General features: G+C 36.4%; 3 protein-coding genes across 4 annotated transcripts; all 3 read left to right on the forward strand.

The window, feature by feature from the left end:
* The first annotated feature begins 7,361 nt into the window (after positions 1-7,361).
* Positions 7,362-10,558, forward strand: LOC143546692 (CBL-interacting serine/threonine-protein kinase 8-like). Its single transcript, XM_077038302.1, has 14 exons — positions 7,362-7,739; positions 7,855-7,917; positions 8,279-8,350; positions 8,426-8,533; positions 8,614-8,688; positions 8,762-8,815; positions 8,932-9,057; positions 9,191-9,280; positions 9,354-9,476; positions 9,565-9,684; positions 9,839-9,955; positions 10,070-10,126; positions 10,215-10,289; positions 10,430-10,558. Exons 1-14 carry the CDS (start codon positions 7,581-7,583, stop codon positions 10,532-10,534), a joined length of 1,344 nt encoding a protein of 447 aa, XP_076894417.1. The 5' UTR covers positions 7,362-7,580; the 3' UTR covers positions 10,535-10,558.
* A 1,855-nt stretch (positions 10,559-12,413) lies between these two features.
* On the forward strand, positions 12,414-16,077 carry LOC143546693 (uncharacterized). 2 transcript variants are annotated; one of them, XM_077038304.1, is made up of 5 exons: positions 12,414-12,461; positions 15,187-15,322; positions 15,414-15,551; positions 15,644-15,771; positions 15,858-16,077. In XM_077038304.1, exons 1-5 carry the CDS (start codon positions 12,418-12,420, stop codon positions 15,994-15,996), a joined length of 585 nt encoding a protein of 194 aa, XP_076894419.1. In that variant the 5' UTR covers positions 12,414-12,417; the 3' UTR covers positions 15,997-16,077. The 2 variants fall into 2 exon arrangements, with proteins under 2 accessions (XP_076894419.1, XP_076894418.1); XM_077038303.1 differs by having other exon boundaries at positions 15,849-16,070.
* Positions 16,078-18,082: 2,005 nt separating this feature from the next.
* LOC143546694 (uncharacterized) lies at positions 18,083-22,809 on the forward strand. Its single transcript, XM_077038305.1, has 15 exons — positions 18,083-18,133; positions 18,411-18,532; positions 18,643-18,702; positions 18,844-18,963; positions 19,050-19,175; positions 19,322-19,463; positions 19,573-19,743; positions 19,986-20,141; positions 20,219-20,325; positions 20,405-20,495; positions 20,663-20,804; positions 20,930-21,086; positions 21,452-21,571; positions 22,330-22,456; positions 22,570-22,809. Exons 1-15 carry the CDS (start codon positions 18,092-18,094, stop codon positions 22,807-22,809), a joined length of 1,923 nt encoding a protein of 640 aa, XP_076894420.1. The 5' UTR covers positions 18,083-18,091.
* The last annotated feature ends 1,079 nt before the right edge of the window (positions 22,810-23,888 follow it).

Here is a 23,888-nt window from a genome sequence, read left to right on the forward strand (position 1 = left end):
CAACTAAAAGACCATATCCATGAGTCATGGCATTTAGTTAGGGCGACACCTTATTTGTATAGCGATATCACATAATTGATTGTAAACGCTTGTGCCATTATCATATGATAATGAAGTTCATTCAGTTGGTTAAAAAAGATGTAAGGCTGAACATACAAACTTGTTTAGACCAAAACAATCTATAGGGGTTTGTCTTTCAAAAGAACGAGTATAGAATCCAATTAAGCACATCAATTATTAATGCTAAAGCTTTTTCGAATGGTGTGATAGCTTCTGTTGTCATAATCAGTCTGAAAGTTCAATATACAAAAGACATTTGTAGAGTCTTTAAAATTATTGGGAGATTGACATCGTATTTTGTATGTTTTATTATGATACTTTCTTTTATTACGTTTCTTGTCTCGACCTGAACGAAACAACGACCAACACAAAAAATACAAACATCGAAAAAATGGGACCCCGTTAGCAAAAAATCTTGGGTCAGCCACTATTTCGGCAACCTATCGTCATGTTAACTCATTAGGGAATCCATCCTAACTCTCGACCAATACCATTCTAGAAATACAAACACTTATGCAATAATACACTTTTAATTAATCACTGAAACAACCTTTAAATACGTTGATAGAGCCACAATTCACAATTCCAAAACATTTAAAAACATAATTTACATTTTCCGGTGAATGCGACTTTTAAATATTTTACATGTCAAACTTAGATAGTAAATGGTTAGTCGTCATCACAACGAGGTCATCTACTTATCATAAGTTATAAATAATAAAAAAAATAAAAATAAATAATTAAATAAATAATTAGAGAAATGATCAAATAAGAAGTTTGGTTTTCCTAAGAAGGCTAGGAAGGAGGGTAATTTAGTCTAAAACCCACTTAATTTAATTTTAAAAACCCATTTAATTAAAACCCACTTAATTAAAACCCACTTAAATTTTCACTCATCTCCTACAACTACCACCGTCCACCGCCACCCACCGCCACCACCTTGCCGGAAAAGTGTTTGGAAATTTCGCCGTAAAATAAAACATTATGAAAAACACAATGGAAAAAACACTATGAAAATAAAAACACAATGACAAAAACACAATGAAAACACAATTAAATAAATAATTAAATAAATAATTAGAGAAATGATCAAATAAGAAGTTTGGTTTTCCTAAGAAGGCTAGGAAAGAGGGTATTTTAGTCTAAAACCCACTTAATTTAATTTCAAAAACCATTTAATTAAAACCCACTTAATTAAAACCCACTTAAATTTTCACTCATCTCCTACAACTACCACCGTCCACCGCCACCCACCGCCACCACCTTGCCGGAAAAGTCTTTGAAAATTTCGCCGTAAAATAAAACATTATGAAAAACACAATGGAAAAAACACTATGAAAATAAAAACACAATGACAAAAACACAATGAAAACACAATTAAATAACACAATGCAAAAAACACTATGAAAAAATAAAACACAATTGTATAACAATTTTGTAAAACACAATTATGATAAAACACACATTGTAAAAACCCACGAATTTTTTTATAAAGCAATATGGTCCTCATATAAAAGATACAAAAACACTCGTTTTTATGGTGAAATTGTTTTGAAAAAAAAATGTCGTATAAAAAAGTTATGGACGTTTTAAAATGATGGGGGAATTTGACATGTGCCTTGTATGAGGAGAGAGAAAGTCAACAAATGTGTGATCCCTATTATGCCCTTACCCTTGTTTTACACTTGATAATCTTTCTAATATAATCTCAATCATTCAATTCTCAAATGAATGGACAAGATTATTTCTTATCCTTCCTAAGAAAACTAATCTTTTTATTATAACTCAACTGTAAATAATTAATATACAATAAGTAATAAATAATAAATAAATAAAAAGTCTCCACTACAACCACAATGGTTAACACTTGAGCATTTGCTGTTATAAAAAAAATAGCATTTAAGACATGAATTAATGAATCAACATCCAAGCCGACATCTCGTTTCCATTCCACCATCGCCGGAGACAACAACCACCAGCACCACCATAATAATAATCCGCCGCACCATCATACATCTTGAAGAAACACTAATCGACCCCGACAGATTACGGATAATCTTGGGGTTAAATAGATGTTTCCCACGAGGGTTAGGTCCGGCAAAGATGGTTATTCTTCTGATGACCTGCAAAACAGACACCGTGAGCTCGTCACTGAGAAGGGGGGTACCTCCTTGTGACCACCCTCCGGCGTAAGAATCAGACTAGATTGCTCTGAATATAAGTGTATATTAAGAGAAATAACTAGAGCAGATAAGATATGTGATGGTATATGATAAGATAAGATAATGATACCGTTCCAAGGTGTTGGAGTATTTATAGCCGAAGGTAGGTTTCCAAGCAGGTACAGCCAGCTGTATAATATTCCTTTTCTACCAACTGTGGGCTACGCACGTGCCATGCTGGTGGTTGGTGGGTAGGCAGCGGCTGATAGTGACATGGCCGGCTGTGTACTATTCCTTTTCCTCCAACTGCAGGCTATGTACGTGCCACGATGAGGGTTGGTGAGTAGGCAGCGGCTGATAGTGACGTTAAGTACTAGAGCGTGCTACTCGTCGTACTGTTGTCAGTGAGCTGTCACCCTGTGATTGGTTCATGGGCTGCTTTGGTCAGATCTTGTCTATTTTGTCCATACCTTGGCAGATATAGTACAAAAGATCCTCCAGAAGCGTACGGACTGGCTCATTTGGGCGGGAGTATTCCCGCCTTGCTCATTCCTTCTTCAGGTGACATTACTGAATTATTGAGAGTTAGTGCCTTGTGCGTGTAGCCTTGCTATTAGTGCGGGTAGCCTTCCCTGATGGCTTGTATCCGTAGCTGCGGGAACAGGCGGGCTACTTCACCATTGGGAGGCTTTTCCTGCGGGAACAGCTGGCGTATGCGCGTAAGGTCTTCATCTCTCTGAGCATGGTGGGTCCTGCGGAACTAGTTGGTCTTTGCACAGACGTCCCTCTTCAAGGTGAGTCTTGCGGGTCCAACTGGGCTCTGCTGGGACCTACCTCTTCAAGTCCCCCCAGTCCAATGTTCTTTTCATGAATTGTTAATAAGTGAGGTGAACTTTTGGACTTAAGCAAGGGGTTTTGAAAAGGGTTTTTAGTTTTAAGGTTGTCCGTGGGGATTCTTCCCGCGGTTTCCCTAATGTCACGTGCAGAAATTCCCGACTTTTCTGCTTGATCTTTGGGTATGATGCGGGTAGGTGTGTAACCTCCTCGCAAGTCAGGAGCGTTGAGTTTCACTGGTGTAGATTCTCCACGAGGTTTTGGTAGTTTTAGACATAGTGATCAATTATGTTAAACAACCAATTCCATCTTGGAGCTTCAAACAATCTAGTTCTCAACGTTCCCGCTATGCGGGGATGTTATTTCCCTTTCCACAAGCATGGCCCAGAAGATCCTTCTTGGTTTTAATTCCCTGCAAGTGCTAAGTATGTGAAGGGTTTTGCCTTGACACTGTACCCGCACTCGTCTTATAGTTACTTGACTTCCAAGGTATTCTTGGCTTCAATTCCCTGCAGGTGCTAAGTATGTGAAGGGTTTCGCCTTGACACTGTACCCGCACTCGTCTTACGGTTTCTTGGTTACCAAGGTATTCTTGGCTTCAATTCCCTGCAGGTGCTAGGTATGTGAAGGGTTTCGCCCTGACACTGTACCCGCACTCGTCTTACGGTTTCTTGGTTACCAAGGTAAGGGGGTGTATTCCCTCTTATTTTGAATCTTTGTTTAACGCATATTTTAGTTTAACTTAGCAATTTCTTGAGTAGTTTGGATGAGTTAACCTTTCAACGTGGCAAATAATAGGTTAAAGTTTTGCTTCCTCTTTCGTGGTTGTGCGGGTAAGACCGTCACTTTCACTTAGCAGGATGGCTAAACTTTACCTATATCTGACCTGCGTGAAGGTTTTCCTCATCTTTTCCTTAGAAATTTTCTAAGTGTTTTGAATAAGTTAACCTTTCGACGCGCGGTTGTCAATAGGTTAATGTTCAGTTTCCTCTATCATGGTTGTGCGGGTAGGACCGTCACTTTCATTTAGTAGGATGACCAAACTTCACCTATAACTGACCTGCGTGAAGGTTTTCCTCATCTTTTCCTTAGAAGTTTTTGCCGTTTTTTGTGTTTATGCGGGTTTTGCCGCCTTCCACACGCAACGACTTGCTTCCCCACTTATTTATGCGGTGAATACCGGCATATCAGTGTTCTAAATAAGTTAACCTTTCGACGCGCGGTTGTCAATAGGTTAATGTTCAGTTTCCTCTATCATGATTGTGCGGGTAGGACCGTCACTTTCATTTAGTGGGATGACCAAACTTCATCTATAACTGACCTGCGTGAAGGTTTTCCTCATCTTTTCCTTAGAAATTTTTGTCGTTTTTTGTGTTTATGCGGGTTTTGCCGCCTTCCACACGCAACGACTTACTTTCCCACTTATTTATGCGGTGAATACCGGCATATCAGTGTGGTCAGATCATAAGTATAAATGTAAGACCATCAGCGTCAATGTGATAAGGAGAATCATTTCCATTAGAAGTGGCTCTAGGCCTTTTCTTTACAAGTTTGGAATTGATCTACATGCAGCCTGTGTAATTGAGCTCCCTTCCATGTTCTTGGGATGGGGGTGTCATCGAGCCTTTCGAGCCGATATGCACCTGGTTCGGAATCTCGTTGTTTACGCAGTATGTAGTCTCCAACATTGAAGCTGCAGTTTCATCCGTGTTTTCCCCAACTGGGGTTCTACACGCATTAGCCTGCTTAGCGTCCATTACGCCACGAGGTGAGTGAGTTTCCCATTTTTGACGAATGCTTCGACGACGTCCTTCAAGGCTACGCATTCCTCCGTGGTGTGGCCTTTTGTCCTGTGGAAGTCACAGGATTTGCTTTGATCAGCGTTTGGACGCTGTCGGATTATTGGAGCCTCTGGCCATGGGAGCCTCTCGGTGGCAAATATCTCGGTGACGCTTTTGGTGAGTGGCGTCCATCTGGAGTTCCGGTTCGACGACTGCATGTTATCCTTTCCGCCTAACCGAGGGTGCGAGCCGGATGAGGTGCCAAAGTTTACCCTTAACTGCCAAATACCAAGCTTCCTCCTTTTGTTTTGTCGGGCGGTAATGACGTTGTTTTCTCTTGTTTTTTGAGTGTAGAGGTTTGTACTCTGAGGAAGATCTTTACCCAGTTGCTTTTCCGTTTCAGCGAAGCGTTTAGCTGCTGTCATGATGGCATCCCACGTGGATGGCATGCCATCTTTACCCGTTAAGGTGCGGATGAGCTCTGGGTTTTCCGCGCCCTGGATGAAAGCAGCGCGGACAAGATCTTCGCTAATAGTGCCCAGACTTAGCTTCTTTGAATTGAAGCGCGTGATGAAGTCTAGTAAAGACTCATCTTCCTCTCGGATGCAGTTGAGGATCGTCCATTGCTCTTCGGTATACTTTCTTTGTTGACTGAAGTGTTGGCTGAACTTTTGCTGAAAGTCTGCCCAATCGTAGATGTGGTGGACCGGTAGACGGTCGAACCACGCTCTGGCTGCCCCAACAAGCGTCATTTGGAACATGTAACACCACGTGGGTTCCGTCCAATTGCTGACGGTTGCCCCCGCTATGAATCTGTTCAAATGATCGTCTGGGTCAGATATACCATCATATGTGCCTATGTTGGACATTTGTTTGGCACTTTTCGGGGCAATTGCTTCCGCAATGTCCCTTGCAAATTTGGACGTTCCCGCATTTGCAACAATTGGTCTGAAGGTTTGAGAGAAGTCACGTGGGTTTCCATCCGCGTTTTTTGGTTTAAAGGTTTCTCCAAAATTTCTTCTGTGGAAATCTGCTTGTTTACGCTTTCCTTTCGCCCTATGGCGCGGGTTTGCGTGACTGTCAGATTCTTCCCAATCTTTATCATACTCGCACTCATTACTCATGTTGAGCTGTTGTCGAGTGCTTCCGAATTCGTTAGCCTGTTGGAGTGAACGTAAACGTTCATCCAACTCAGCTTGGAATTCCTTCTGACGTGCTTCCGCCCACGCTTTAACTTGATCAAGTGTTTGGCGGGGGAGCCTCGTCTGTTGTCTCTCAAACTGGGTATCGGTGAATCCCAGGGGATGATTATTTACTGCACTTGCCCCGGCTTGGGTAACCGGGGTAGTGTTCGTAAAAATTGTGTACTCGCCGGTGTTCCCCCCAGTAGCTGGGGTTGTGGTTACCGGAGTTTCTTGGTCACTCGTTGGCCTTGGCACCGGAGTAACCTTAACCATCTTTCCAGAGGTTTTGAAAAAACTGAAAAAGAATTAGTTCTAGCTTTTATGCACGGATGGCGCCAATGAAGAAACACTAATCGACCCCGACAGATTACGGATAATATTGGGGTTAAATAGATGTTTCCCACGAGGGTTAGGGCCGGCAAAGATGGTTATTCTTCTGATGACCTGCAAAACAGACACCGTGAGCTCGTCACTGAGAAGGGGGGTACCTCCTTGTGACCACCCTCCGGCGTGAGAATCAGACTAGATTGCTCTGAATATAAGTGTATATTAAGAGAAATAACTAGAGCAGATAAGATATGTGATGGTATATGATAAGATAAGATAATGATACCGTTCCAAGGTGTTGGAGTATTTATAGCCGAAGGTAGGTTTCCAAGCAGGTACAGCCAGCTGTATAATATTCCTTTTCTACCAACTGTAGGCTACGCACGTGCCATGCTGGTGGTTGGTGGGTAGGCAGCGGCTGATAGTGACATGGCCGGCTGTGTACTATTCCTTTTCCACCAACTGCAGGCTATGTACGTGCCACGATGAGGGTTGGCGAGTAGGCAGCGGCTGATAGTGACGTTAAGTACTAGAGCGTGCTCCTCGTCGTACTGTTGTCAGTGAGCTGTCACCCTGTGATTGGTTCATGGGCTGCTTTGGTCAGATCTTGTCTATTTTGTCCATACCTTGGCAGGTATAGTACAAAAGATCCTTCAGAAGCGTACGGACTGGCTCATTTGGGCGGGAGTATTCCCGCCTTGCTCATTCCTTCTTCAGGTGACATTACTGAATTATTGAGAGTTAGTGCCTTGTGCGTGTAGCCTTGCTATTAGTGCGGGTAGCCTTCCCTGATGGCTTGTATCCGCAGCTGCGGGAACAGGCGGGCTACTTCACCATTGGGAGGCTTTTCCTGCGGGAACAGCTGGCGTATGCGCGTAAGGTCTTCATCTCTCTGAGCATGGTGGGTCCTGCGGAACTAGTTGGTCTTTGCGCAGACGTCCCTCTTCAAGGTGAGTCTTACGGGTCCAACTGGGCTCTGCTGGGACCTACCTCTTCGCATCTTATCTTTACTCGGTCAAACCCGCTCTTTATCCTTTATTATTATTATGATTTCTAAATTTGCCAAACACTTTTGACCCAGAAACTTCCCCCTTTTAATAATACCAATCGGATACCCAACATTATTATTAATACCACATCCACTTCTCATCCATTCATCTAATTCTACTTCTTCACTTTAAATCAAATGCTCGCTTGAATTTGAATTTGAATAATAATAAACATAAAGAAAGATGGTGGTTCGGAAAGTGGGAAAGTATGAGGTCGGAAGAACCATCGGTGAAGGTACGTTTGCGAAGGTCAAATTTGCTCAGAACACGGAGACTGGTGAGAGTGTGGCCTTGAAGCTTCTCGATCGAGCTACTATTATCAAGCATAAGATGGTTGATCAGGTTAGTTTTTTTTTTATTTCATAATTAGGTTAAATTCGATTAATATGCTATCGGTTAGATTCGATTAGTTTCTGTTGGCTTAAAATTAGGGTTTTCTTGTTATGATTGTTTGCAGATCAAGAGAGAGATATCGATAATGAAGCTCGTTAGACATCCGAATGTTGTGCGTCTGCATGAGGTATGGTTTCGTCATCTAGAGTGTGTATGCTAATTATAGTCATTACTTTTGCTTAAATCTGTATGATAAGATTAGAAATGCCATTAAAAGAATATTAAAAACCTCTAGTGAATAAACATAAACAAACACATTATCAAACGTTCATGGACACAATTGAGCAAATATGGCCTATGTTCGTGTTCGTTCAATTAGTTAATCTAATGAATTCCTTGTTCATGTTCGTTCATTTACTAACAAATGAACATAAACGAACTTCTCGTTGAACAGTTTGCAGAAAGTTTGGTTCGTTTACAGCCCTAACTGTCAGATTAACAGTTTTAATGGAACCATTATGACAATTAACTGTTGATATTTGGTTTAGGTACTAGCTAGCCGCACAAAAATCTACATAACATTGGAATTTATCACAGGTGGTGAGCTATTTGATAAGATTGTAAGTCTTCAAGCATGGTGAATTAGATGTGTTTTGATATTCATAAGCTCATAAATGTCGTGTGTTTTACATCAGGTCCACCATGGACGACTCAGTGAAGCAGAATCTAGAAGATACTTTCAGCAGCTTATTGATGGTGTAGAGTATTGCCATAGTAAAGGAGTGTGTCATAGAGATTTGAAGGTGTTTGTAGTGCTCGGTTTTACTTTGCTTTTCCATCTTCAATGAGTTTTTCATAATAACTGTTTTCTTCCCTTTTGCAGCCTGAGAATCTTCTGTTGGATTCTCAAGGAAATTTGAAAATTTCAGATTTTGGACTCAGTGCATCGCCTGGAGAAGTAAGATCTCAATATCATTTACATTTTTTGTATGGTTAGTAGATAATATTGTTTGATTTGTGTATATATGCAGGGTGTCAGCATACTTAGAACAACTTGTGGGACTCCTAACTATGTTGCACCCGAGGTAATTACAGGTGCAACTTATCCTTATTTTTAGCAAAATCGCTCATCTTCGTTATCTTCCTTATTATTATGGTTATTAGTTTAACTTTTGGTAGCGTTATGTTCATTAATGCTTAGGTACTTAGCCACAAAGGTTACAATGGTGCTTTGGCTGATGTTTGGTCATGTGGGGTCATCCTATATGTACTGATGGCAGGATACCTCCCGTTTGATGAAATGGATCTCACCACATTGTATGATAAGGCAAGTTAAAATTCTAGATGAGTTTATTTTTACTGTTATTCTTGCTTGTTATAAGTTATAACTATCTGTTCTGCATAAGTTACTTTGTGTTACTTTTACCAAAGTGCAATTTTTTTGTTATTGCTTTATGCAGATCAATAAAGCTGACTTTTCATGCCCATCGTGGTTTCCAGTAGGAGCAAAATCATTAATTCATCGAATTTTAGATCCAAATCCTGAAACAGTGAGTAATTGATATGGTTTATGTTATGTTACGGTTCTCGTATAATATTTGCTGTATCTGTGTGTATCTGCAGCGTATTTGTATTGAAGAAATTAAGAATGATGAATGGTTCAAAAAGAATTATGTCCCTGCTAGACTTCTTGAATATGAAGATGTAAATCTAGATGATGTAAATGCTGTTTTTGATGACTCAGAGGTGGGCAAATACTTTTTTGATTTCATAAATTGGTAAAAAAGGGTCAAATGCTAAATTGCAGTTTTTATACTTATGTGTTGCATCATAGGAAGAATGGCCTGATGAGCAAAACACAGATGAAGGCACGGGTCCTTTGTCTCTTAATGCATTTGATATGATAATTCTGTCTCAAGGCTTGAACCTGGCTTCCATGTTTGACCGTGCTCAGGTTTGACTTCTTAGCCCTGTAAAGTTTGTTTATTTTTATTTGGGATAAACAGAGTGATTTCATGTAAAAATGAAGTTTATACTTTATACAAAGATTACATTAGTAATATATTTTCATTCTCATAACTGCATGTAAAAATATGCTTGTTTGACAGGACTCTGTGAAACACATAACTCGTTTCGTGTCTCAAAAACCTGCAAATATTGTTTTATCGAGCATGGAAGTTGTTTCTCAGTCAATGGGTTTCAAGACCCACATTCGGAATTACAAGGTTACATCACTTAACTTGTGTTAACCGTATACAATATCAACAATTATGTAACGAATACAATGCGTAAAATAGTAATTACTATACTCATTACATGCCATAATTGCTAACTTTCAGATGAGGGTTGAAGGGCTTTCTGCCAGCAAGACATCCCATTTCTCAGTTATCTTGGAAGTGAGTTTATAATTCTTGAAATTTTAATCCTCTTTTGTATTTTAGCTGTAATATTTTGAATAATCAGTCAAGTATCAATTTAAATCAGGTTTTTCAAGTGACCCCTAGTTTTGTCATGGTTGACATTGAGAAAGCAGCAGGAGAAAGTGGTGAATACCTTAAGGTGTGCTGTTTTCTTTTACTTTGAAAAATGTGATCTTTAGCCTGTTTTAGCTATTTTAAACGTGACCCATTTTGGCCCGTTTAGCCTACTCATGTTTAAAGTTTTGCAGCTGAGATCACACACCGTTTTTATTATTGCAGTTTTACAAGAACTTCTGCAGCAATCTTGAGGATATTATCTGGAAGCCGCCTACCGAACACCAAGGAAAATCCAAGATAACCAAAAGTAAGAGCAAGCAGCGTTAGATGGTATAGAAGACCTTTGACCACCCAAAATGAAGTCAAAATTAAGTTTTTGACTGAAAAATGTAGGCAAGTAAACTTGAATGCAGAGGTTATATGTGTTTGGTGTGGTGTGGAAGCATAGTAATGAAATGAATCATGATCTTTTTGTTTAGACCAAAGTATGATAGCATTAAGATTGAAGAAGACCTAATCTTTCTATTCTCCCCTGTAATGAGTAATGGCTCCCCTTTTGTATTTTTTGTTTAGATTGTGGTTCTTTTGTATTGATTTGAATTCAAAATGAGCAAAATTGAGCCACAAGTTGTGAATGAGTTGAGTATGAACTCGATTTTCAGCTCGGTGGGGGTTATTTCGAGCTGAGCCTTGCCGACTTGTTTGGTTTCAAGCTACACGGGGTTAACATAAAAGGCGTATCTGATTATCTAACAAACCCTTTTTACTTTGTTCTCTCACGAAGGCCTATCTTAGATACAAGTCGACGAAAATAAAGAATCAAGAACAAATTGATTGATACTCATTAAACCAAAAACATACACAAAATGAGTATTTAATAACTCTTAATATCAATAAAAAAAAGAAAGAAATATAGCTCAAAATACATGGAATCTCTTAAACCATAACTTGGTTTCTCTCTTGATAAAATTCTAACTTGGATCATTTGATCCCTATAGCAGCAAAAGAAAATCTACTAAAATACACACCAAAGAGATTTTTACCATGAATCCATTGATTCTAACTGGTTCTATATGAATAATTTATTATATTACTTTTCGTCTATTCCTTTACCACTTTATTATGGAGTCGGGACCCATAACTCACACTAACCCTTAACTTGTTAGCAAAGACATTACTAATTTTAATTACAATACAATAAGGAAATATAACCAACTGTAATTTACTTGTCAATATTGGTCTCTCAAGTTTACCGATGAGTAACTTGAATCCAGAAATTACTAACAAAAAAGGTTACCACTTTAACTTTCTTTCTATGAAAAGGAACACAAAACAAATTTTTTTCATAGAAATACATAACAAAATTCAAAATTGCCATAGATGCATAAATAGTCTAGACAATCAATCATTTATGACAAGGATTCATGCTTTGAATGAATTATTATTATATAATATATAACAATTATAAAATTTGGCGTCATTAAGTGTTGATTGAGTACTTGCCGGCAATGTATTGGTCCTTAATTTTTTTTGCCTCTTGTTTTAATTCCTGTACCGTGACAAATATAACGGAAATTAAACGAATTCGCGTAGACTCACTGCATGCTGTCTTAATTTCAGTACCGTAACCAATGTGATGGAATCATCCGAATTTGCGTAGACTCACCGCCTCAACTTCCGGGATCGGCAATGCTCGGATCTTCCCAATGCCCGAGTGTTACTGACTGCGACACTCAATTGATCCACCTCAAATTTTATATGTTTTTGTTTTATTTTTGGTTTACAGTTCTGGTATCATAACGCACTTAACCGAAACCAACCGAATTTGTATTGACTTACCACCTCAACGCCCGGACCGACAACGTTTGGGTTTGTCATCGTCCGGGGTTTACCAACATACCCGGCAACTAGTTTTTGATAAGTCATACTTTATTGGACTAAAAATGTAATTCCATATGAGTATTTATACAAATTATTCAAAAGAAAAAAAAACAAATATAAATATAAATATTAAATACTAAAAAGCACCAAAAAGTCGATTTGCGTTGTGTTGGTGTTAGGGCTTGCAATCATTCATCATCAGTTGTTGATCCTCTTCACAATCATGTAAATAAATATTTAAAAATTCATTCATTCGATCTTCTTCATCGTCTAACCCTAATTTATACAATTCAATTCGTTGATTACAGATACCTAAATTAGCTGAGACGATGGACGTAGCTCCTGATCGCTCCACCTTCATTTGCAGTCACTGGTAATTATTAATTATACAATACAATACATTACAGTCTTTTGTTCTATTCTATTGATTGATTACCTTGCGTTTATGGAGCTTGTTAATGTGTTTATGTGGATGTATTTATTATTTTAATTTAAGATTTATGTTTTCTGTGAGGCATTTGCTTTATGCTCCACTGTTTTTTAATCTTTAAAAGCTTCTGTAGTGCAAACAGAAAGGTTAGGTTACACTATGAACTTGATTCTTTTTCAATTTAACGTTATTTCGGAGTTAGGGTTCAATGACACTCTCTTTTGATGTTCAGCAATTACATGTTTAGTGATTGGTTTCTTGAGATTACTCTGTTATTTAGTTTTAGATAACAACACATGTGCTCTAAACTTTCATAGTTGTTAATGTACTTTAACTAGTGTAAATGCTTGATGACATAGATATACTGTTAAGTGATTTGACTAAGTCTGGATGATGTGATGCTGCCACTATGCTTGGTCCAGACTCTCTTTCATGCAAATAAAAACAATATATGAGACGCGAATTCATCATGTACTCTAGTGATACACTATATAGCACGGGAACGGGAACGGGACCAAGATACGGGGATGTTACGGGTACGGGAAACGGCAAAAATAAAAAATCCAAGATACGGGTACGGGAAGGGTACGGCAAAAAAAATATAAAAAAATACAAATATATTAAACAAAGTCCAAAATAGATTTATATTTATATAAAGTTCAGACTCTAAAAAAAACTATATCAACCATAAGTTTATATTAATTATCATTTATCAATAATCAAATCGTTTTCAAACTCCGGTTCATCTAGCGAGAGATCGGCAACCTCCAAAAACCCAATAGGTTGATATTAATTGAAAATTGATGAAGATTGAAGATTGATAATAAACAGAATAGCCGAATAGGTTGATATTGTTTATTAACATGAAATAATATATTAATAATTTAATATCATATATGTTCGTTTCATCTTCCTGCCGTCATCCCAATAGCCCACGTTTGGGTTATATTACAATATAACTATTTTGAAATTTGAAAAAATAAATAATAAACCCTAAATCTGGATGAAACGTCTCCGAGACCTTGCTTAGAACGTCCCCGATTTGCCGAAGCGGCCGCCGAAACGTTTCTTGGCGTCTCCCCCGTGTTTCCGTCCCCATGCCGTCCCCGGGACGGGGACTCACCCTTACCTGCCGTTTCGGTGCTTCAGAGGTGATACATTAATAAAGGTGTTGCAATTAGTTTTCCACTATTTTGAGTCAGTTTATTATCACGACACTGATGTCAATCTTATAAGCTGCACATCGTTAGATTTATGCTCATCATCAAACATTAGTAGTTTCTACAAATTCAAACACCGAGATTTCACACTAAAACACCAAAGTTGCTTAAGTAAACGCGAGGAACAAAGAGCTGATCTTTGTTGGTCCTTTTGAAGCAGTTTGTAGCCATAGAGCAACAAAAGTTAACCTTGAAGGAACACAAGAATATCAAACTCTATATTGTTTTGGAAAATCCAAATAAGGAATGTGCAAAGATCGTAATTGGTAGCATTAACAGGTCACTGCATTTAGTTCTTAAACATAAGCAAGCACCAGTTAAATCTGTTATTCTCATAGGGGGGATTGTACAAAGGCTGTTTGGTAGCCTCTTAACAGTGATTGAGAGGCTACCTCTTAATGGTTCATAGCCTTTTAACGGTTAAGAGGTAACCTTAGGTCTGAATGGTTAAGAGGCTACCTCTTAATGGTTACCTCCTACCTCTTAACCATTTAAACTTAAGGCTACTTCTTAACCATTAAGAGGCTATGAATCATTAAGAGGTAGCCTCTTAATGACTGCTAAGAGGCTATCAAACAGCGTCTGTCTAAAAAATTTGACCTTCTACTTCCAACTTTTAAGTCAATGGATTTTGAATGTTACCAAGTTCTATGCTATTGCCAATTGCCTAATCATACCAATGTGCTTTACACCAGAGTCTACGAAATCTGTTAAGTTTAAAATTTTTTAAGAATAAATCACATTACCTTTTTTTCTTTATTTTATAGAAAGGGTTTGTCTATAAAGTTTAACCTGACTAAGCATAAACATAAACACAAAAACTAGTGCCAGGGTCACCTTATTTTTTGTTGCAGATACTAGGAAGTTAGTTACATTAAATGAAAGAAAAAACTGAAGTATGCCAGTTAGTAGAATCTAGACTTCCAGTGCATATTAACCTTAAGCTCAGTGCTCCATAACCAACTTGTTTTAACATTTGACTTTATTGTTCTAGGTAAATATCTTGTAAGTTTGAAATAAGACTTTGTTTTGCTTAGTCATCATGCTGATACATAGTTGAAACTTGAAACTAGATAGCATAAGATGATTGCCTTTCATTAATGTTTCGACCTTGGTTGTCTTTTTTCTCAATACGTTTTCTTGTTTTTTCAATTACACACACTCACAGATATGCATAATCCATATATGGTGGTTGGTTCAAATGAGGCTATTAAATATTTAGGAACCGTTTTAGTGAACGCATGTATTTATACAAACAGTTTATCCTCTATTTATTCATGATTCATGAAGTTTTAGCATTACTATTTTTACCATTAGCCATGGCATAAGTTTAATGTATTAGTTCCTATTTTAAAGTTACTATTTCTGTATTTCACCACATAAAGTGTTTTTATGCTGTCTTGATGTATTTAGTAAAATGTTAAGCAACCACAATGTTACATGTGCAGTGGGAAAGCCATTCTCTCCTCAAATATCGATCTGCATTATTTTCACTGCTCCCGCAATCTAGAAAAATGTAAAATCTGTAACGAGATGGTTCCCAAAAAGCACGCTGAAGAACATTACTTGACCACCCATGCTCCGGTATATTCTCTACTTAATTATTTTATTCATGAATTAAGAAAGCAAATAATATATTCTTGACTGTAACATATGGTTGAACAATTGTTGACAGGTACCTTGTTCACTGTGCAATGAGACAATGGAACCTGAGATCCTAACTGCACACCAACGTGAAAAATGCCCGCAACGTATCGTGACCTGTGATTACTGTGATTTTCCTTTGCATGCGGTCGACTTACATGAACATCAAGTAATCACCATTCACCACGACTTCTTTAATGGACAAAACCAGTTGTTAAATTAAATATAATATCCTAATAAGCTATATCTCTCAACTTTCAGGACATATGTGGAAACCGAACCGAACTCTGCCACATTTGCAACAGATACATCAGACTACGCGAGATAATCGCTCACGAAGCCACATGTAATGGTGTCTCGGACCAACGTAATACTGCAGAAACTTCCAGGTTAAAAAACTTTATCCTTTTTGAGGTTTTTAAGGTTTAAGTTTATGATCTTGAATGTTTTATTAATTTTTGTGAAGGGCTGAAAGAGATGGTGATGGTAGAAGAAGGCCTCCGCCACAAGACTTTAAAACAAGGCGACTTGTATTCACCATAGCAATAACTGGTATTGCAGTTGTTTTAGGGTCTTTACTTTTACCCAAAAAAGCACAAAACAATGAGCTATAAAAAAGTGTTTCTGCATTGAAGTCGTTTAGGTCTTTTGCTGTACTTATCGTACCCTTTTAAGTTATTTTGTGATTTATAATAAAAAGATAAAAATAATTATTTCTGGGTGGATAATATCTTATTTGATTTTGCTATTGAGATCGTTTGCGAATAGCGTGGTATGATGCATTCTTGGGTTTGGTCTAGGGTGTTAAAACTGGTTGTGTTTGTGGGTTGAGAACTTGACATTAATTTGAATTTTTGCCATGAACCCAAACATGAAGTCTTTATCCGAAATTATTTTTTCTATATTATAGTACTGTATAGCTCTAGATTTACATATTGTTTAGTTTCTTTTGGAAAAGATCAAATAGTGTAAGTTACCGTAACACTTTACTGAATGAAACTTTGTGTCTTTGTTCGTTCTTTGAGGAATTAAGTTTGTTCGTGTTTGTCTGTGTCTGTTCATTAATATTGTAAACGGACTTTAAGACACTAACAGACACACGAACGAAACTGGACACCAAAAGGACATTAACGGACACAAATAAACATAAACGGACACAAATGAATATATATTACTTTAATAATTATTATCATTAAATCAACACAAATCACCCAAACATTCGAAGGTACACTACATAAAATATTTTAAAAAAGCTCAACATAGTAATCATAAACATAATTATATCAAAATAGTTAGTGATAAATAAACAAGTAAATAAATAAAATAGTAAAAGTAAAATTCAAATAAACGAACATATATATGCAAACGAACATAATTGGACAGACATAAACGACCATAAATGAACTTTTGTGAGAAAACCTAAACGAACACATTACTGAATGTTTACGAACACAACTGAATGAACACAACATATATACCATGTTCGTTTGTTAAGCTTACCAAATGAAATTTATTGTTCATGTTCGTTTGTTTATTAAACGGACGAACATAAACGAACTTCCAACCAACTATTTCATGAACAGTTCGCCGGACCTTTGGTTCATTCACAACACTACTCACTTAGGCAGGAAAACATATAACTATCTTGATTATCGGAATAAAACCACCAATAACTAAGAAGTCAATGACTTCAATCACGTGCTCATAGTAGAAAGTATCAAGATTCACCAAAAGTTATACTAGATGAAAATGTAAAACGAGTTGACATGATGGTGAAATTAAACAAGACATCAACTAAACCTCTCTAATCCAATTGAATGTTTACGAACAAGGGGCTGATAACTCGAACAACAGGCGATCAAATAAGGATCAACAGCAATGCGGAAGAAGAGTGAAGAAAAGGACATAACTTTCGTTTCTTTTTAAGTTCGAGTCGGGATATATTTCTTGACTTATGGTGATAAAGGAAATAAGCAAAATTTATTGGCTGTTACATTAATACCATTTGATTGTCGTAATTAATTTCTTAGTTGTTCATTTATAAAAGTATCCTAATTTAATTATCATGTTTTCATCATTTTCCTTGAAAATGTTCTGTATTCATATTTTGTGATTTCGCTAACATGACCATATGGTTGTCTGGTTGACAAAACAAATTCAAAATATCATAAATACGTTAAGGATTTAAATTGATGGTTAAGCCAATAAGCCACTATATATATCTTGGCGTCCAAATCAAGTCAATATCCATTATCCTGGAATCCATGTTTCTTTCTTCCACATTTTATATATAATAATATATAACGATTAACGAAAACCCAAGACTAAAAAACTTGTAAATTATGCACCAAATAATATTTGTGGTGGCTTTAAAGTTTATCAAACTCAATTGTTCTAAGAGTAAAGACACTACAACCTAATTACTATTCTCCACATAAAAAGCACCCTATTCTTTTCCTCCATGTTAAGAAATCAACTAGCTAGCTAGCTAAACATATTTAAGGAAAAAACCTACCTCTCTAAAAACATCTATTTTATTTGTGCTCAATTGCTATTATTTTCAGTTTCATTTTTTTTTATCAAAGAAGGTAATATAATTTGGGTGTATTTTTGGATATTATCATATGTTACGTTAAATCATATATATTAGATGACATCGATCTTGTCAATATGTTTTCTATCTAGGCAACGATCAACGAACTTGGATCGATGGCCCCTATAGGTGTTCGTTTGCAAATCGACGATCACCATGTAAATATTCTTCTTACTTAATACTTATGAGCACATCAACACTACTACTTACTAGACTATTCGCAACTGTTGTGTAGCATGTTCTTTTCATATGATAATTCAACAAGTTCCCAAAACTAAAATTATATCATTGTTAAGTACTTAGCTAGTATTTCATGATTTATCTTTTAAATATTAAACTGAAATTGATTAGTTATAAGCTTTGTATATCATATTCTTCTTTCTCAAAACATAGATATGTAACATGCAAATAATTTTTTGACAAAAAAAATTTCAGGTTGTGATCGATAATGGTATACTGCAAGTAACATTATCGAACCCTGAGGGTATCGTGACGGGCATACAATACAATGGACTTGATAATGTGCTTGAGGTTCGTAACGATGAATCTGACAGAGGGTTAGTGTCACTATTGTACAAACACTATCATGTTATATTAGCAAATGAATCAGAACATTTACATTTTGCAATTTATTCATTTTTAGTTGATTCACCTTGTAAAAATGTAGGTATTGGGACGTGGTTTGGAGCGCTTTAGATGGCTCCGGCAGGGCAGGAGTTTTCGAAGTGTATGTTCTCAACATTCTCTAATAATAGTTATTCATATAATCATGTCATGTAAAACAGTTCTACCCATGCATATAGTTGTAATGAGATTATATTAATGAAATAAAACTATGCAAAACTGAAAATGTTTTTTTTCCTAATAGGATCAAAGCAACAAGTTTTAAGGTTATTGTGGAAAGTGAGGAACTTGTTGAGGTTTCCTTTTCTAGGCCATGGGATCCGTCCCTAAAAGGAAAATTTGTTCCTTTAAACATAGACAAAAGGTTTCGTTGCCTCGTTGGTGTTTTCATACTTTTTTCCCTAATCGAAACTCTCGTTTAACATATTTAGTTCATTTATTCATTTGTAGGTTCATTTTGCCTCGAGGTTGCTCTGGTTTCTACACGTACGCCATATACGAGCACTTGGGTTCACAAGAATGGCAAGCATTTAGTCTCGGTGAAACACGAGTTGCATTCAAACTCAGAAAAGACAAGTAAGCAGTCTCATCTATATAATATATATAAAGTCTTTTTACCAGACTTGTGTTTTACATATAACCTCAATGTAGAAGAAATGGTGCATTAGAAAAAGCGTAACGAGTTATGTATTATTGATGATTATTTTGTAACATTTGCATAGCTTTTGGTATATGGCGGTGGACGATGATAGGAAAAGACACATGCCATTGCCAGATGACCGTCAATCAGATAGAGGCCAACCGCTTGCATATCCCGAAGCTGTTTTGTTGGTCAATCCAGTTGAACCTGAGTTCAAAGGAGAGGTGATGTTATTGTTACTAGACTAGTAAATAGTAATACCACAACAACTAAACAATCTTTATTTATAAAAAATGCAGTCCTTGAGGCTTTGTTTTCGTATAATTTGTGTAGGTGGATGACAAGTACCAGTATACATGCGAGAATAGAAATCTTAAGGTGCATGGTTGGATATCAAATGATCCTTCCATAGGGTTCTGGCAAATCACACCAAGTGACGAGTTTCGAACAGGTGGGCCTCTGAAACAGAATCTTTGTTCTCATGTTGGACCCACCTGTCTAGCGGTAAGTTACTTTAGCCATGTTGTCAGCATCAATCTAGATCGATACATAAGCGTTAATAAGTTCGACACGCATGTCCTGTTAAGGTAAAACCTATACACGAGAGAAAAATTATTATAATACAAAAACTCTTGTTTTCGCATTACATTTAGATTTCTATATATTGCCTACACTAATAACTGAAGCATTAAGTTCGACCGTGTCTGGTATTAAGCTTTCATGTATATGATGAACGTACCGACTAGGTTTTTGTTGGCGCACACTATGCCGGGGATGATTTAGTTCCAAAATTTGGTCAAGGTGAGGCATGGAAGAAGGTATTTGGACCAGTTTTTATATATATGAATTCAGTGATAGATGGACAAGACCCTCTTACCCTTTGGGATGATGCAAAAAGACAGGTACAAGACATACTTATCAAGCATTAATGTATCCACATCTATCAAGTATACTTATCCAATATTTGATTTCAAATCAGATGATGGTTGAGACCAGCAGCTGGCCTTATAGTTTTCCAGCATCCGAGGATTTTCCTAAGTCAAATCAAAGAGGCATGGTTTACGGAAAATTACTAGTTCGCGATAGGTAACCATACGCTTTACTCAAGATCAACGATGTAGTTCATTTTCGAAAGATCAAGTTATCTCAAAACTGCTTATTTTAGATTTGTAGACAGTAACGATATGCCAGCGAATGGGGCATATGTCGGTTTAGCTCCACCCGGAGAAGTTGGATCATGGCAAAGAGAATGCAAGGTGATTCTTTGAGTTATTTAATTCCCTTTTCCACTAGATATTTGAAGGATGTATAGTTTTACTTTTGAGGTCATATATATGAGTTTGTGAAATCGGTGTAACCTCATAAGCCAAAGTAAATGATTACAAATATTTTCGATAGTGATCCAACGAATGTTTACAAGCAGGCTTATCAATTTTGGGCGAAGACGGATGAGAATGGAGATTTTTCTATTAACAATATTAGAACCGGCAACTATAACTTGTATGCGTGGGTCTACGGATTTCTTGGTGACTACCGAAATGACAGTTCTATAACTATCACTCCAGGTTAGATAAAGAAGTATAAAACTATTTATGTGTTACAAATTAGTACGATCTTAGGAACTCAATCTTGCATCTCAATCGTAACGACCTCTGTTCGTATAATCTTATTCAACTTTGTAAAATACTAGGTTGTAATATTAATATTGGTACACTCGTGTACGAGCCACCAAGAAGCGGTCCTACACTTTGGGAGATAGGGATCCCTGATCGATCAGCTGCAGAATTTTATGTCCCGGATCCTAATCTGCAATTCGTGAACAAACTCTTTCTTGATCAACCTCAAAAGTTAGTTTTACATATTTTAGATTCAATTAGATTCATTTTTCATGAGATTAGTCATGCGCGCACCTTTAAAAGGTAGATATTGCTAATATGGGGTCTTCACGAACCCTTGTTACTAGTGACAACGGGTTCGTGTGCCCTATAGTTATAATGGGTGTATCGTACATAGCGTACAAGACATCCATGTTATAATGTTTTCCGAGTTAGAACTATTTTCAAATATAATAACAATATCAACAATATGTTATTATGCATAATCCTTCCAAGTTATGTATTTTTTTGGTTTATTTGTATGTGCATCATGCATAATGAGGAGTTATTCATGTTTCATTATTCTGAGACTGTTTTTTTTTCTTGGCCATTCTCAGCAGATTTAGGCAATATGGTTTGTGGGAAAGGTATGGGGAGTTGTACACTCAAGGAGACTTGATATACACAATTGGAGAGAGTGACTATAGCAAAGACTGGTTTTATGCTCAAGTTCCTAGGTACAAGTCTCTAACGCGTAGCTAATAAAAACTAGTTGAAACCATCAAATTATTATGTAGGTTCCCAGCCGGATCTACACAGGAGTATCTCGTAACACGAGGGTGCGGAATCCCCTACGTATACGATATGAGTGTTTACACGAGTAATACGTAAACAACACAAAACACGTAAACACAATGACTACTTGTTATATGGATGTAAAGAACCAAAAACACCAAACAAGTATCACGTTAGCTTGCAAAACAAAACTGCCAAGAAGACTGTCTAGAGAACGGCCGAAGTTAGGTTATATACAACGACAACTTCGCCTAACACCCTAGGCGAAGTTGTCCCTAACTTCGCCACATTACAAGTTCGCCAAAACCAAACGACTACACTAACATGTTCATCAAAACATAAGAGCAAAGTAACGATTACAGACACAATAGACACGAGATAAATGAACTACTGGCATCATACACTAACATATTAGAATTAATTTCATAATCCTTGAACTATTTCTTAAAACGATACCCATGCATGACCTATTGGTCTACTGGTATGATCGAACCATCTGATTTAGAATAAACACCTTAATAAGACATCTCTAATAGAGTTAATTTGCCATCAGGAATAATAAAAAGAGTTTTACAATATTTTTATGGTTTGGAGACTAGTTGCTAAAATGCAATAGAAAAGTTTGACCAAATAATTAATAGCATTTGTTCACCATCTCCTAGTCACCCCAGTGTTTATTTATTTCATTTTCACATTATAGAAAAAAAGAGGATAACTCGTATGAAGGAACGACATGGCAGATCAAGTTTAAGCTAGAAAACGTCCAACAGACTGCTACTTATAAACTACGAATAGCGTTGGCTGGTGCATCTATAGCAGAATTACAGGTATATACACAATTAAACCTCCACAAGCGCGTATAAAGTTCGCAAAGTTTCATTATGTGTTTTTTTTCTATAAAAATCGTTGATTATCTATTAATGGTAAACTTTTTTTGTAGGTTCGGGTAAATGATCGAAATAAACCTCGTCCTCTCTTTACAACAGGACTGATAGGGCGGGATAATGCGATTCCAAGGCATGGGATTCATGGGTTGTATTGGTTGTACAATGTTGATGTTTTGGGTTCTCTACTCTTAGAAGGAGACAACACCTTTTATTTCACACAACCACGATCACAAAGCCCGTTTCAAGCTATCATGTACGATTATATTCGGTTAGAAGGTCCCAGCAGTACATGAACTATGTATATTGTTTACATTGTTTACATTAAGGGTGTTTATAACAACTGCATGATGCTTTTCAGTAAAATATTGTTACTTTATAAATATATAAAAACAGGAATATTGTTTAAGTTATTGTTTTACAAAATACAAAGTGAAATAAAGGAACATAGAGAAGATTGTGGAATGTAAACCGGAGCTATATCTTAATCTTAAATATATATAAACGAAAGATTCTTAAATTTTCTCAAGTCATCAGATTGTTTTATTCTTAAATGAATGTTTCTCATGCATTTGAACTGAATTCATGTGTATGAGTCTCACCAAACCCAGATAGCTCTTAAAGGGGTTATAACATCTCATTATACTAAAAAATAATTTTATCAAATATTTAATATGAAAATCCTATAAAATAGGGATATACTAAAAATGAATATATATTTTTTTTTAAAAAAAAGATATTATTTATTTTAAGAAACAATTTTGCAGTAAAAAAAATAAATGAGCGGGTCATGGGTCTCATTAAACCCAGATAACTTTTAAACCGAGTATAACATCTCATTTATTTATAAAACCCCTTTATCATCAAATCCTAGGTATATTATTAATTTTCTTACAATAACTAAAATTATAATTTAAACAAATATATAAATATTATAAACAAATAATATAAAACAACATATGAGGATGTAACTAAATTACAATACATGTTGCGTGCAAAAAAAAAGGAAAAGAAAAGAAAAACTATAAAATTAAGAATCTTAATCATAAATATATATAAACGAAACCTTTAAAAACTCTATGTTTGCTTATTATATTTTCTCAAGCCAACAGATTGTTTTATTTGTAAATGAAGACTTCTCATGCATTTGACCCGAATTCATGAGTATGAGTCTCACCAAACCCAGATAACCTTAAACGTGTTATAACATCTCATTATATTAAAAATTAATCTCACCAAATATTTGATATGAAAATCCATAAAATATGGATATACTAAAAATTATTATCCAATTTTTTAAGAAAAAGATATTATTTATATTTAAAAACAATTTTGTAGTAAAAAAAATAAAAAAAATAAGCGGGACATGGGTCTC

The sequence above is a fragment of the Bidens hawaiensis genome, unplaced genomic scaffold (genome assembly GCF_021521415.1).
Source record: "Bidens hawaiensis isolate Kalapana, Puna unplaced genomic scaffold, B.hawaiensis_p1.1 tig00014424_1, whole genome shotgun sequence".
NCBI classification, from domain to species: Eukaryota; Viridiplantae; Streptophyta; class Magnoliopsida; order Asterales; family Asteraceae; genus Bidens; species Bidens hawaiensis.